Source organism: Mytilus trossulus, chromosome 8 (assembly GCF_036588685.1).
Source record: "Mytilus trossulus isolate FHL-02 chromosome 8, PNRI_Mtr1.1.1.hap1, whole genome shotgun sequence".
In the NCBI taxonomy this organism is placed as follows: domain Eukaryota; kingdom Metazoa; phylum Mollusca; class Bivalvia; order Mytilida; family Mytilidae; genus Mytilus; species Mytilus trossulus.
Genome location: NC_086380.1, coordinates 11647844 through 11660982, shown reverse-complemented (window position 1 = coordinate 11660982; position 13139 = coordinate 11647844). Strand labels below are relative to the sequence as shown.

Sequence of the window (13139 nt, the reverse complement as noted above, 5' to 3'; positions counted from 1 at the left end):
AGTCCCTTATAAAGTATTAAAAAAGATATTTATGAATTTTTCAGACACACTTTTACATAAAGAATATTCATAAAAACCTTGATCATGTCTAGGTTTTTTTTAAACCTGATATTTTTATTTAATGTGATATAGCACTGTATATAGAAGAGCACATTTTCATCTCAATCATCATGTGCCAAATACAATTTTAAAGAGAATTTTTTAATCTTATTTAAATGCTTTTTTTTAGTACTGTTTTAATGAATCAAGAAATGTGTCAATTTTTTAATGCCTTAAATATCAAGAAAAAGCTAAAAGTGAGAGAGAAAAAACTGTTTAGCCAACAGTGTACAGTCCTTTGTTCAGCAACACAAAATCATTTTGTTTTAATCTATGATAGAAATAGAACTGTACAATGCAAATTAACATAGAACTACTTGATATATTCCATATTGATTGGAACTATTTCCATGGAAAGTTTTATGAAAAATAACATTACAATTGGTAGGTAGTTATGAAAATTTTGCAAGGAACGAAAGTTCTTTTAACATAATAGCTCTTAATGAGATAACATATATTAAAATAGAAAAGATATTTTCATGCAAGGGAGAATTTAATTTAGAATTCAGATTAGAAGACTTCAGTGTTATATGGAATAATATATTATCCGTCCATTCACATTTAAAATAGGGCACTATAACAAATATTTGTATTTACAAAATCTCAAAATAAAAATTGAATCTATAATTACCTTAAATTTTATTTACATAAAGTAAAGGCTTAATTGAAATCTATATATATTAGGAGAACTGCCATATCATGCTCCCATGGCACAGCTGTTTATATGTGTATAAAATGTTGATATGTTATCTTTAGTCTATGCTTTGTTGTTATACCTATAACTGTGATACTTTTACCGTCCATTTTGTTGTTATTTATATACTAATGTATATTCTATTTAATACATAAAACATATCAGTTATTATACTCAAAGGAAGTAAGGGCTATTACAGGAAAAAATTATATGAGAGGTTTGGACACCACAGAATATCTTTTTAATGGGTAATGGGAGTAGTTGGGAATGAAAAAAAGAAATGCTGTCCAAACCCCCAATCTATTTTTTCCTTTAATAGTCCTTAATCGTATATAATGTATTCGAGAATCACTTGTATATTTTATAAACTTTGATGAACTCCAAATATTGTTATATTGGATGAAAATAAACATAACAAACTGTTGGTGAGTTGAATTATTTCAAACTTGTGTCTACATAAATTTACTTTATTCAACTGTTAACCTATTCTTCCATTTTATTTCTGCTTCAGCAAGTTTTCAAAATCAAATATTTGGGACTTTGAATCATGTGAAAACTTTTGTTGCCTTAAATTTTGTGATGTTTCTTCTTGTTAATCTTTATTGTGCCTTGTACAGAAATCTTTTTTATGTAATTTTTTATGAATTAATACTTGCAAGATGTTACCATCTCATTTGCATATATTGTATTATATACACACTTCATTAGTCTGGCACATGTTATGTATTATCAGTCACCTCAGGTTTAACTAACTCTACTCATAGACTGTGATATCTTTGTGTCATGTCATGTGATCACTAAAGGATTTCTTGTAATATGTCATGTGATCACAGAATGATTCTTGTGATATGTCATGTTATCACTGAATGATTCGTGTGATTAATGTGATTTGTCATGTGATCACTGAATGATTCTTGTGATTAATGTGATATGTCATGTGATCACTGAATGCTTCTTGTGATTCTTGTGATATGTCATGTGATCACTGAATGATTCTTGCCATTGTGAGGGGTAGGTAATAATGTAATGGTTTTAGGAAGAGTTAACTCCCTTAATCAAATATTACAACCAATGCATTTTGGCCTACCAGGCACAAGGGCAAACACTACTTGCTGGTCAGCTGATGTATTTGTTTGAAACTGTATTAGTGTGTTTAATAATGGTTTCATTTAACATTTTTTAATTTAGTCTCTTTCTTACAAGAAAGGAAATGAGTCATTTACTGTTCTAAGTTTATATACCACAAGTTTTTTGACATTGTCAATTTGTGAAATAGCCACAAGCAAATATTGTCAGTTTTAAAGTTTTCATTAGAATTTTCACATTTGTTTTGGTTAGAATTATGATTATACAAGTTTTTTTGTTGTTTTTTTAATTGTTACCACAAATGTGTATTTTGTTATTTGGTTATACACAGTAGTTGCTGAATGTCACCATTGTTTTATCATCAGGCATTTGTTCTCGGAAAATATTTTAAGATTTTAAAAAAATCAGAATTTGTAAAACAAAACATTTGTGATATTTTATAAGTTATTTCTTTGGACTTTATAAGAAGGAGACTTGTTCCAAGAGAAAAATGTTTATTGCATTATATTGAAGTTCAGTTTACGTTAAAGTGGCCATTTTCATTTGTTGTGATTTTCTGTTTAACATTGTTATGTATTGAAACATCTTTTTTTTCATTTAATTGCAGCTACTTTTATAGTATGACAGTTAGAAAATAAAATATATATATAAAATGTTTTTGTTTTATAATAACCCAAAAGACAACTTCAGGTTATGCCTCTGGACAAATTGGTCAATTTTGCACACCTATTGACGATCATTCACCAGATAGAGGGGATCTCCTGTATCCCTGCACTTTTAAAATTCATCTAGCCTCTTTTTGATTATCATTATGCAGAATAAACTAGAAATAATGTTTGTTCTATAGGTTCTTTCAGATTCTTTAATGACAGCAATGCTGATGAGCAAATATAAGAATTTTAATTTGCCAAATAATTTGTGCAATAGAGCATCATAGTTTTCAACCACTTGCTCAGCATTATAAAAGAATGGACAATGCCCCTAAACACACAAAAGATGTTCACTAAAACTAAGTGTTTGATGGGAATGCAACAAACTCCAAAGTGGTCTTTTCTAGGAATGGAGGCTGTATTGCATTTACCTTTTACCCAAGTCCAACAAATATTTTAGTTGCACTTTCCTGTTATACTATTAGAGTGACTTCATATTTGGTTAGTAGCTTCATAGAGATTAATTGTCAGACACACATTGCTTTTTGTTAGCTGATAAATTTGTCGATCTGTTGAAGGAATGAAAAATTATTGTTATACTTTTCTCAAATGATGTGTAACAGAATAACCTCATATTAAGACTGCAGCTTGCAAGTGTTTTAAGTCTGTCAGACAACTTAATCCTGTTTTCTGATGTTATTCAATTGTGAGTGGAGGTTGGTTTGTGCATTATCCTTATATTATGTGACAGTAGTATTGGTAGGCAATAGAGTAACCCTGCAAAACTGACTTGAGACAATAGATATAAGAGAAGTGGTATGAGACAACTCTCAAAATTCTAAGTAGTATTTTGTTGTTTTTACTAATATGCTAATTTGCTCATCAATAATTTGGATAGATTTGAATATAGTTGTAGGAAATCTGGTTATACCCTGTATACATCAAAGAGATAGTAAAAAAGTAACAGACAGGTTATCCTCAATTGTAAGATTTTCTAACCACTGAAATTTCAACTGCAACGAGTAAAAAAAAATCATTGAAAACAACAAAAAATGTGTAAGGGTTCTGGGGAACCCAGTGTTTCACCTTCTTTTGCAGAACATTACAGGCTCAACAAAAATGAGAAAAAAAAATCAATAAAATTATTCCTCTTGATACTATCTTTTGATTGTAAGAAGCTTCTGTCCAAGTTTGGTAAAAATCCAGGATAGTTTATGAATCTAATAAATGTTTAAAAACTTTAACTGCAGACTGTATGTAATGTTAACTGGAAGAAAAACTAAGTCCATTTATAAGTAAAATACAGATACACACTGTCAGGTACAAAATATTAACAGAATTTTCTTCTAAATACTAGCTTTTGATCATAAAAAAGCTTCTGTACACGTTTGGAAGTAATCCAGAATAGTTCAAGAAAGTTATTAAAATTTCAAAAACTTTTACCACAGAGTGAATATTTGTGGTCCCTGCCGACGACAGAATGTAGGATCGCTTAGTCTTGCTTTTTTGACAAAATCAAAGGCTCAACAAAAATTTGTCATACATATAATTTCTAACTTCAACAATTCATTAATAAACTTTTCAATTCTTAGTGATTTATTTAATGTTACCAGGGACAACTACGAATAAAGTTTATTGGCAGCAAAGAAATTTCAATGATTGTAATCACGATTTTATTGTCAAAGTGAACTGACATGATGTACAAACAATATTTACAATAGTAAATAAACAAACATTTTACATATGATATATTTAACAGATTTTAACAATTTATGGATATATATCAAAATATTATATAAAATTGCAAATCACAGATATCTTTGATGGAATATTTATGATATGATATTTTGAAACCCACTTATAAAATGCTATTAAAGTAAAAATAATGATATACATTTAGTTCATGTTTACTATAAGGATGAAGATATAGTGAATAAATAACCTAGATAAGAGTCCTAAAATACTGTTTTTTATACACATTATTGTACTAAAAATACAAGCGTAAAAAAATACATTGAATCTGAATTTATAAGTTTTTATCAATTTTCATAATACAATTTTTCAATCATCTCCAGTAATTTTCTAATAAAACTTTTTTCTTCTAAACTCTGGAATTTTTTAGCTTTGGTGGAAGTTCTTGTTTTTTTTCCTGTGACACAGAGTAAAATATTTTTCTCTATAACACAGTACTTCTCTTTTCACTCAAGACTTCAATAGCTCAAGAAAGGTCATTTACCAAAATTCAGACAGATTCTATATTTCTTTTGGTTTGAGACCCCAATAATGCCAATGCTGAATATAAGGTCCATGTAAGTCTTATGCAGTCATTTTCTTTTTAAATTAGATATCTCGAAAAGGAGTTCCATAGTTTATCAGTATTATGAGCTTATTTCATTCCTAAACTTCTTTATGTTGTTTACACATGATAATGTTGTAATTAAAATGTGGTATGTAAGAAAAGTAACAGAAATATAACATGTATAAGTGTAATCTACTGTGGATTCATTATTTTTCATTGGATACCAATTTTCATGGATTTCCTTGGTAAAAGATGAACCACGAAATTAAATGCCAACGGAAGTGTTAGCTTTGTTCAATCCAAGAAAATTGGTACCCCCGAAAATAAATCAGTCCACAGTATCTCATATGAAACATTGGGACATAAATTATGCATTTTAAGATGAAATATAACAGAAATATAAATTACAATTGAAATATTTGGAATCCAAACACATTTGAAACAATAATGTAAATTATGACAAGATAATGAATGTGGAAAGGAGCATTAACTACGATTTTGATATGGTAGATGCAGGATTTCTTTTTGATCATATTAAAATTTCTTAATTATTAGAAAATGATTTTTGTGATCAGAGTGTTATCCAAAAATATTTTTCAGTTTTTGTAAATACATTGTATTGGAAAGGAGTTTATTAGAAAATAAAAGAGGCACCAAGGAGTCTGTCTATATTGCATGCTTACTTGTTATTTATACATGATTTTTGATTGATGTATTTGTAAGACATAAAAGATAGTGCTCTGGAAATAAAAACATCTCCTTTGTAAATTACAATAAAAACTTTTAAAATATACATTTTTTCTTTTTGTGACATAATTAATTTTCATATTCATATATATGTTGGTTGATATGGCACTCATCAATTCAGAATTCTTAGACTTTTTACCCTAATAGTCTACCAAAATGTTAAAAATAATATGGCACTATTTCTATGTGTAGTCAATATGACCTTTCTTCATCAATGGAATGTAAGAAATGTTCATTCAGATTTGTCCTCATCATTTTGGTCGTCCAGTTGCTGAAAAATAAAATAAAGAATGTATAAATACTTCGAGTTTCTTAAAAATATAATAACTAAATATATTTATAAAAGCTTTATCAAATATCTAAAATTGTGTCAAGACCTGTTCAATTTCATGATGAAACAGGTTGAAAAACTTTTATCGATGTTATTTGTAAAGTAAAATAACTAAATTCATGTAAATTATGTAAAATTCTACAAATTTTTATAGTTCAACATCATCTATTTTAAGCAAATTCATCGGCATGTGTCAATAGAACAGCATAGGCTTTCAAAATATCACATTTTCATGTTCAGTGATTACTGAAAAATCTGGGTCAAACTTGAAATTTGGCATATATTCATATCAAAATGCACATGTGAACTAACTTGAAAGTTGATGAGACAATCAAAAACTACAATCTACCTAAAACCAAATCTTTAACTTAATACAGTGAGGGAGACATGGCATTCTAGAAAACATAATAAACCCTCTCTTACTATTATAGGTGGGTCTAACAAATATTCCAAATAATAATATTTAAGTCTGATAATATTATTTTCAAATCTAATTGGAACCACAGATTGTATAATTACAATCAATATATAAAATTGGTACAATAATTTTATAAAATTCCAAATTATCTAGTTTCTAGTACAATTATTTGCAATAATATATTCATTTTGCCTTTAAAAGCACTATTCAATTTCAATTAGATTTAATTCAAATTTCCAGATGATATATTTTGTGTGCTTTTCAATTTTGGAAAGTGTATGTGAGGATCAAGGATAGGAATAGATCCAGGATATTTTGCTTACATAAATGTGCTTGCAATACATTTCAAATTCATCGCCAATAATTAATTGAAAATCATGTATTTTCTATACATGTTGTCCACATTAAAAATTCATAGAATACATATAATACATGATTCCATAAAAGTTCTAGCTGTCTTTTCATTACAAAGATGAAATCAAAGCACTATAGATGCTGTGAGCCAAATAGTTGAACCAGTGCTCTGACATGATTTCAAAAAGTAGTATATCAGTACATGAAATTGATTTAATATGTAAAAACATTTCTATAATATAATATGAATGTTTTATTCAAACCAGTCCTTGGAAGTATTCTTGGAGTCTGCATCAAAATCTTGTTTGACTACTTGTCTAAAAACCAATATTCTACCATGTTTCTTATGTGTTTAAACAAGTTTCACAAAAACTTTACTCTTCCTAATAAAATGTTAACTTGTCTGAGGCATTGCTAACAGTGCTGACTGTTGCTGACATGTATTGAAAGTCTGCTAGTTTGCTTCTTGGTTAAAAAGTATCTTTATTCTTTTATAAATCTTAATTTTGCAGAATTTTATTTAAATATAAATGAAACATAGTCTAGCCTCAATGAAAATAAAAGCATAATTTCAGAATTACTAATATACATTTATTCAAAAAATTCTTAGCAGATAATCCAAGACTGTTTATGTGCTGGTTATGCTCTGATATGAAAAGGAGGGGAGGAGTGTAACCACAAGGGGGAACAAACCTAATCACTATCCAGTGATCTATATTTGGTAAAGTTATTAGTATTACTATGTGGTCTGTCATTGTGTATTGGAGCTCCACTCTCTTCAGCAAGTAGTGGCTGCCTATCAACTCCAATTGGCTGAATTAGATTGAAAACATGTGAAATCAGAAAGTTTGCTTCACTTGAATCACATCTTTAATATATAAGTCAATGCAACAGTTTTATTTTAAGGTCAAGGTAATAGTTACACAGTGTGCAACAAATTTATCCATAATTTGTTATCACACCACTTATTTAATTATGGAGGTGTTCCACAATAAATTCCATATTTAGGACTATTGGGCACTGAGCCATGACTTTATCCCATTGTTTATTATTTTTTTCCCTGATAAATTCCATATGGGGACAATTGCACACTTGTTAGCAATTTATCATGACTTCCATTAAGAGTTTTCTGTTGGGTAGCAAAAGATTATTTGTATATCAAATAAGTTTGTGTGGGCAATTTATTTTTTATTTACTCAATGGATAATGGAGATAATATAATTGACTTACTAGAAAATTGCAATGAAATTATTAGGACAATATCAGCCAATCAAATTTATGAGAAATTACTCTAATTACTAATAATTCCAATGAGGGTGTAAGATCAACTAGATGACCAGAATCCAAAGTTGCGAATGGGATAACTATTTTACGTCCAGCTGTTTTAGATTAGATGAAAAACCATTTACAATTCATAAAATCTAGTTTAGAACACCACACAACCATTATAATATACTTTATGTATTACTACATAATATATATCCTTTATGACCCCCCCCCCCCCCCCCCTCAAGAGGTTTTAAGTATGAAACCACAAGAAAACATCGCCCCACTGGCCAATTGGTCCACACTCAATAGCCACTTTCTGAAAAAATTGCCCCACTTTTGTTTACAAATTCACCCCACATATAAAAAAAGTTAAAATCCCATTGAACAATCAGTCTTACCACTCGCCTTATTTATGAAAATGTGTAGTATAATCATAGACAACGATGGTTAAACTGATTTTGTTGCTGTTAGAAATTAAGAAAATTAGAAAATATGTTTACATGTGTGTTAGTTGTTAGTTGGCAAAATGAAATTGCTAGTGGTGAAAAATATATTGTTTTTGCCAAAGAGGTGGTGAAATATGAAAATAGACCCACTGGGAAACCTGCTTACAACTGCTTTTCAACTGATTTGTATAGTTCGTTCTTATGTTGTACTGTTATACCACTGTTCCAGGTTAGGGGAGGGTTGGCATCCCGCTAACATGTTTAACCCCGCCACATTATTTATGTATGTGCCTGTCCCAAGTCTGTAATTCAGTGGTTGTAGTTTGTTTATGTGTTACATATTTGTTTTTTTCTTTCATATTTTTACATGAATAAGGCCGTTAGTTTTCTAGTTTGAATTGTTTTACATTGTCTCATTGGGGCCTTTTATAGCTGACTATGCTGTATGGGCTTTGCTCATTGTTGAAGGCCGTACGGTGACCTATAGTTGTTAATGTCTGTGTCATTTTGGTCTTTTGTGGATAGTTGTCTCAGGCCGTGTTCACACCAAAAGCCATGTTCAGTAAACATGTTTACATTTAGTTTACCGTAATGCACACTGGTTTCACATTACATTTGTTCACATCCACACACCTTGTTTAGCTACCTGTACATAAGATTTGTTCACACTTGTAAACTATGTGTCATTTAAATGTTCATTATGTAGAACCTAATCCAAATTTTTCGGACAGTTTTTCTTGCAGTTTGGGAACAACCGTTTGACTTTAAAAAGAGGGGGGTCCTTGCTAAATATTTTTGATCCCCAATTTCATAAAAAAAAAAATATTCCGGTCACACAGATGATTAAAAAAAATCGGAATCCAGAGCTTCACCCATACATTATAGTGTTAAATATTGTAAAATGAATAAAATTTGATTGCTAGCATAGAATAAACTGAATAAAAACGTTTGCGCGAAAAAACAATCTATAGTGGGCTATATATTTTTTTTCAGGACAAATTTTGGTGACAAGTCGAAATCAATTTAGCATTATATATAGTGGCAGCTGAGGGGGAAACAAACAAATTTTTTTCAGGGCCAAAAACGGGAAACGAAACATTTTTATTCCCAAAACAAAATCCATAGCCCACCACCCCAACCCCCTGCCTTTATGTTTTATACTCAACTATAATAAGTTAAAAAAAAGTACGTTAAATTTTTTTAACAAAAAAACCTGTAAAATTTAGACAATAGTTTCTGTAAAGAACTATACTAATAATTATCAAAAATATCAATTTTACTCAAACACAGTTTTCTCCTTTAATATATACACGGTAAAACTAATGTCCTAAATGCCTAGTTTTGTGTACACTTAACCTACACAAGGCCTACATTGACCATCGACTGTGTGTAGATAAAACATGATTTAAACTACATGTAAACATTGAGTTTTGTCAATGGGAACGCAATTGTGTTTAGTTTACGTGTGAGTTACACTAACACAACACCGAATTTAGGTCAATGTGAACACGGCCTCATTGGCAATCACACCACATCTTCTTTTTTATATTACATCCTTGTCTTCTAAACCAAATGGTTATCATAACACATCTCCTTATTTTACAGAGATGTTATTAATCAAAATATCAATAGACACTAATCATAACTTTTACATTGATTTCTTTTGTAATCTTTGAAATTTTTTAACACTAAACTGTTTTTTCAAATTCATACATTTCAAAATAGCCTTTTAACACCCCTGAAGTTGCTGTAGTAGCATGGTCAGTTTGGATAGAAAGCATTAATTGAGTTTACACAGCACTCACTACATACTAAAACCTTTCAATTTATAAGCAATGAACTAAAATGCATTACCAGTTGATCAGTTTGTAGAAGGGTTTCAAACTGAAATGTTGTAATACTTTGTGTTGGTAATTCGTATTGTAATTGGACAAATCCTTTGTTTAAACATAGAAACATAAAACTACATCTGATACAAAAGCAATAATTAGAATTATATTGCAAAAATCCAAGAAAAATTGCATATTTTAAATTAGTCAAAGTTATTATGGGCTGTTGCAGCAAATGCATCAAAATATAATAATGCTCTGAATGTAGCATAAATGTTAGACATGATAATTTTGGTCCATTAGATATTGTCCTTATAATCTTCAACTTCTTGGATGTGATAAAACTTTGTTTGTTTTATTTTGTTGTTATACATCAATGATGATAATCTTAAAAGATCATATGATTGATTTTGAAGGATAAATGTAACTAAGAAGTCTTAATGGAGAACCATGAAATTAAATGTTGAACAAATAACAAATTTTCCATAAGTTTGTATGCTCCTTTTGGCAAAACCATAGAATTAAATATCCACGAGATTGTACAATTTCTATAATCCACGAAAATTGGTACCCACGAAAACAAATTAAGCCACAGTAATATAATAGGAATAATGCAAAATTCACTTTAAAACAATTAATAACCTTCCCAGCTCATCAACTCACCTGCCTTATCTTATTTGTATACTAAATGCAGAAACATCAAGCATGTTCAAATGCGCCTTAAAGCCTTAACTATGAAAATTGTGACCAAGGTATCAAACCTGTAAAAACTTCTGAAAAAATCTCAAACATGTAAGTCACAGTAATTTCCAAAGGGGGGGGGGGGGGGGGTTCGTTGGACTCACAAACTCGAACTTAACAGTCACAATTGGAACAGAACATTAACTTTAACAGTGCTTATTTGTTTTCAAGGGGGGGAGGTTCGTCCGAACCCCCAAACCCCCTGGCTACGGGTATGTTATCTGATAAATTAAGAAGCTGTAACTTGTTGTTGATATGATTTTAAATACCTTATAAGCATCATCTCCAACCACTTGTAAGTATTTCTTATCTTTGTAAAGATTTCTAGCCTTCAGGAAATATAATACCACTATATCACAAATGACTGTGGCCTAGAATAAAATAAACAAAAAATTAAAATCAACCCTTGTGGTCAATATAACTCAGAAATATTTTATAAGAAAAATATGTCTTTTTTTTTAATGTCATTTAAGATGTAATATCCATTATTTTTAGGACTGTTTATACAGTATGGTACATCTTGATAGAATATTGCTATAATCAATTTCAACTAACAATCTTAAACCATGTGTTTCTTTCAATTTTTTAGTTTATTTAAAAAATAAACTGTTATCACAGAGATATGTCTTGCCTTTTTGTAATTTTGATAATGCAAATGTTGAAATCAAAATAGCAATACTTTAACATGTAAGTTATGCAAATATTCAGTCGATGAACCATGACTGAAGGTAAATGGCTAAACAATCTCCATGAAATGAGATGTGCCAATGATAAATATAATAAAACTGCATACCAATTACCATTGACTCATTATAAGTGTTACCTTTAACCAAACCTAAACACAAACATTAACTTGTAAATTACCGGTATGTAAAAGTTTCAAAGTCAATGAACCATGATCAGGGGTGGGTCTATATAATCTCCATGGAAACAATGCTTTCAAATGCCAATACATTTGCATCCTAAGTATCATTGACTTAACATTAGCAGTTCATCTCAAACTGATCTAGTCACAAACTAATACATGTAAACTAAGCAAAAGTTTTGAAAGTCAATAGACCATGACTGAGGGGACAGGGCCAAATATTCACTATGGAAACGAGATGTGCTAATGATTATACAACTGAAAACCAATTTACATTGGCCTACCACTAATGGTTCCCCTTTAACTGATCTAATCACAAACTAATACATGTTAACTTAGCAAAATTTTCAAAGTCTATCATGTCTTTAGACCATGACTAAGGGTGGAACCAAATAATCTCCATGGAAATGCCTACCAAATATCATTGACCTACCACTTGTGGTTCCCCATAAATTGACCTAATCACAAACTAATACATGTAAACTATGAAAAGTTTTAAAGTCATTAGACCTTGACTGAGGGGACGGGGCCAAATATTCACCATGTTAAAGAGATGTGCCAATGCTAATACAACTGCATACCAAATATCATTGACCTACCACTAGTGGTTCACCATGAACTAGACCTAATCACAAACTAATACATTGTCGGCGACGGGCCGGAAACAGCATACCTATGTCTTGCTTATTGACTCCATCAAGGCGAGACAAAAAATGGAGTTCAGTATTCTTTCTATATCACCAATACAATGACTTAGATGCTGTGTAACTACTCATGATTTGAATAAAGATTGATGACAGATATATGTTCCAATTGTTGTGTCCACAAATTTTTCCTCTTTCCTCGAATTGATCTACAATATTAGACTTTAAAAATACTAACCATGCCCAATATAGCCAATCCACTACCAACATTGATCAGAAAAGGCTCCAAATTAAATTTACCAGCCTCTCCTGTCACAGAGAGAATGAATTTGATACCAAAGGCTTTAAATAATGTCCTGTATTCTGTATCATTTTCTTTATAATACTTAGCATATCTGTAAATAAATCAAGAATATATCAGATAGAAAGACAATGTAGATCAGTTACTAGACCTGCTTTCACCTTAATTAGCGCCACCGTTTTAAATACAAAATATTTTAAACAAGAAGTAATTGTAACAGGATGCTGTTATGAAGTCTCCCAAACAAAGCTCCGATAACTTCTCATTCATATGGTCCCATGTTCATTTGATTTGATTTTTTGTCCCATACAAGAATATATATGGCTTACCAGTAGGGATCTCCACCATTTACAAGTTTTCAAACAG

At 30.2% G+C, this 13139-nt stretch overlaps 1 protein-coding gene across 4 annotated transcripts in view; it reads right to left on the bottom strand.

Annotated features, from left to right (window-relative positions):
* Nucleotides 1–4983: 4983 nt before the first annotated feature.
* Nucleotides 4984–13139, bottom strand: part of LOC134728297 (P2X purinoceptor 4-like) — a 31218-nt gene continuing 23062 nt past the window's right edge. For 2 of the 4 annotated variants that reach the window (XM_063592860.1, XM_063592859.1), the window contains exons 9-12: nucleotides 12711–12867; nucleotides 11233–11334; nucleotides 7372–7491; nucleotides 5750–5846 (exon numbers count right to left, since the gene is read on the bottom strand). In XM_063592860.1, coding sequence (XP_063448930.1) covers nucleotides 7372–7491; nucleotides 11233–11334; nucleotides 12711–12867 — 379 coding nt within the window. In that variant the 3' untranslated portion in view covers nucleotides 5750–5846. Of the gene's footprint in view, nucleotides 5847–7371; nucleotides 7492–11232; nucleotides 11335–12710; nucleotides 12868–13139 lie in introns of all 4 variants that reach the window. The other 2 variants (XM_063592861.1, XM_063592862.1) reach the window with 2 other exon arrangements.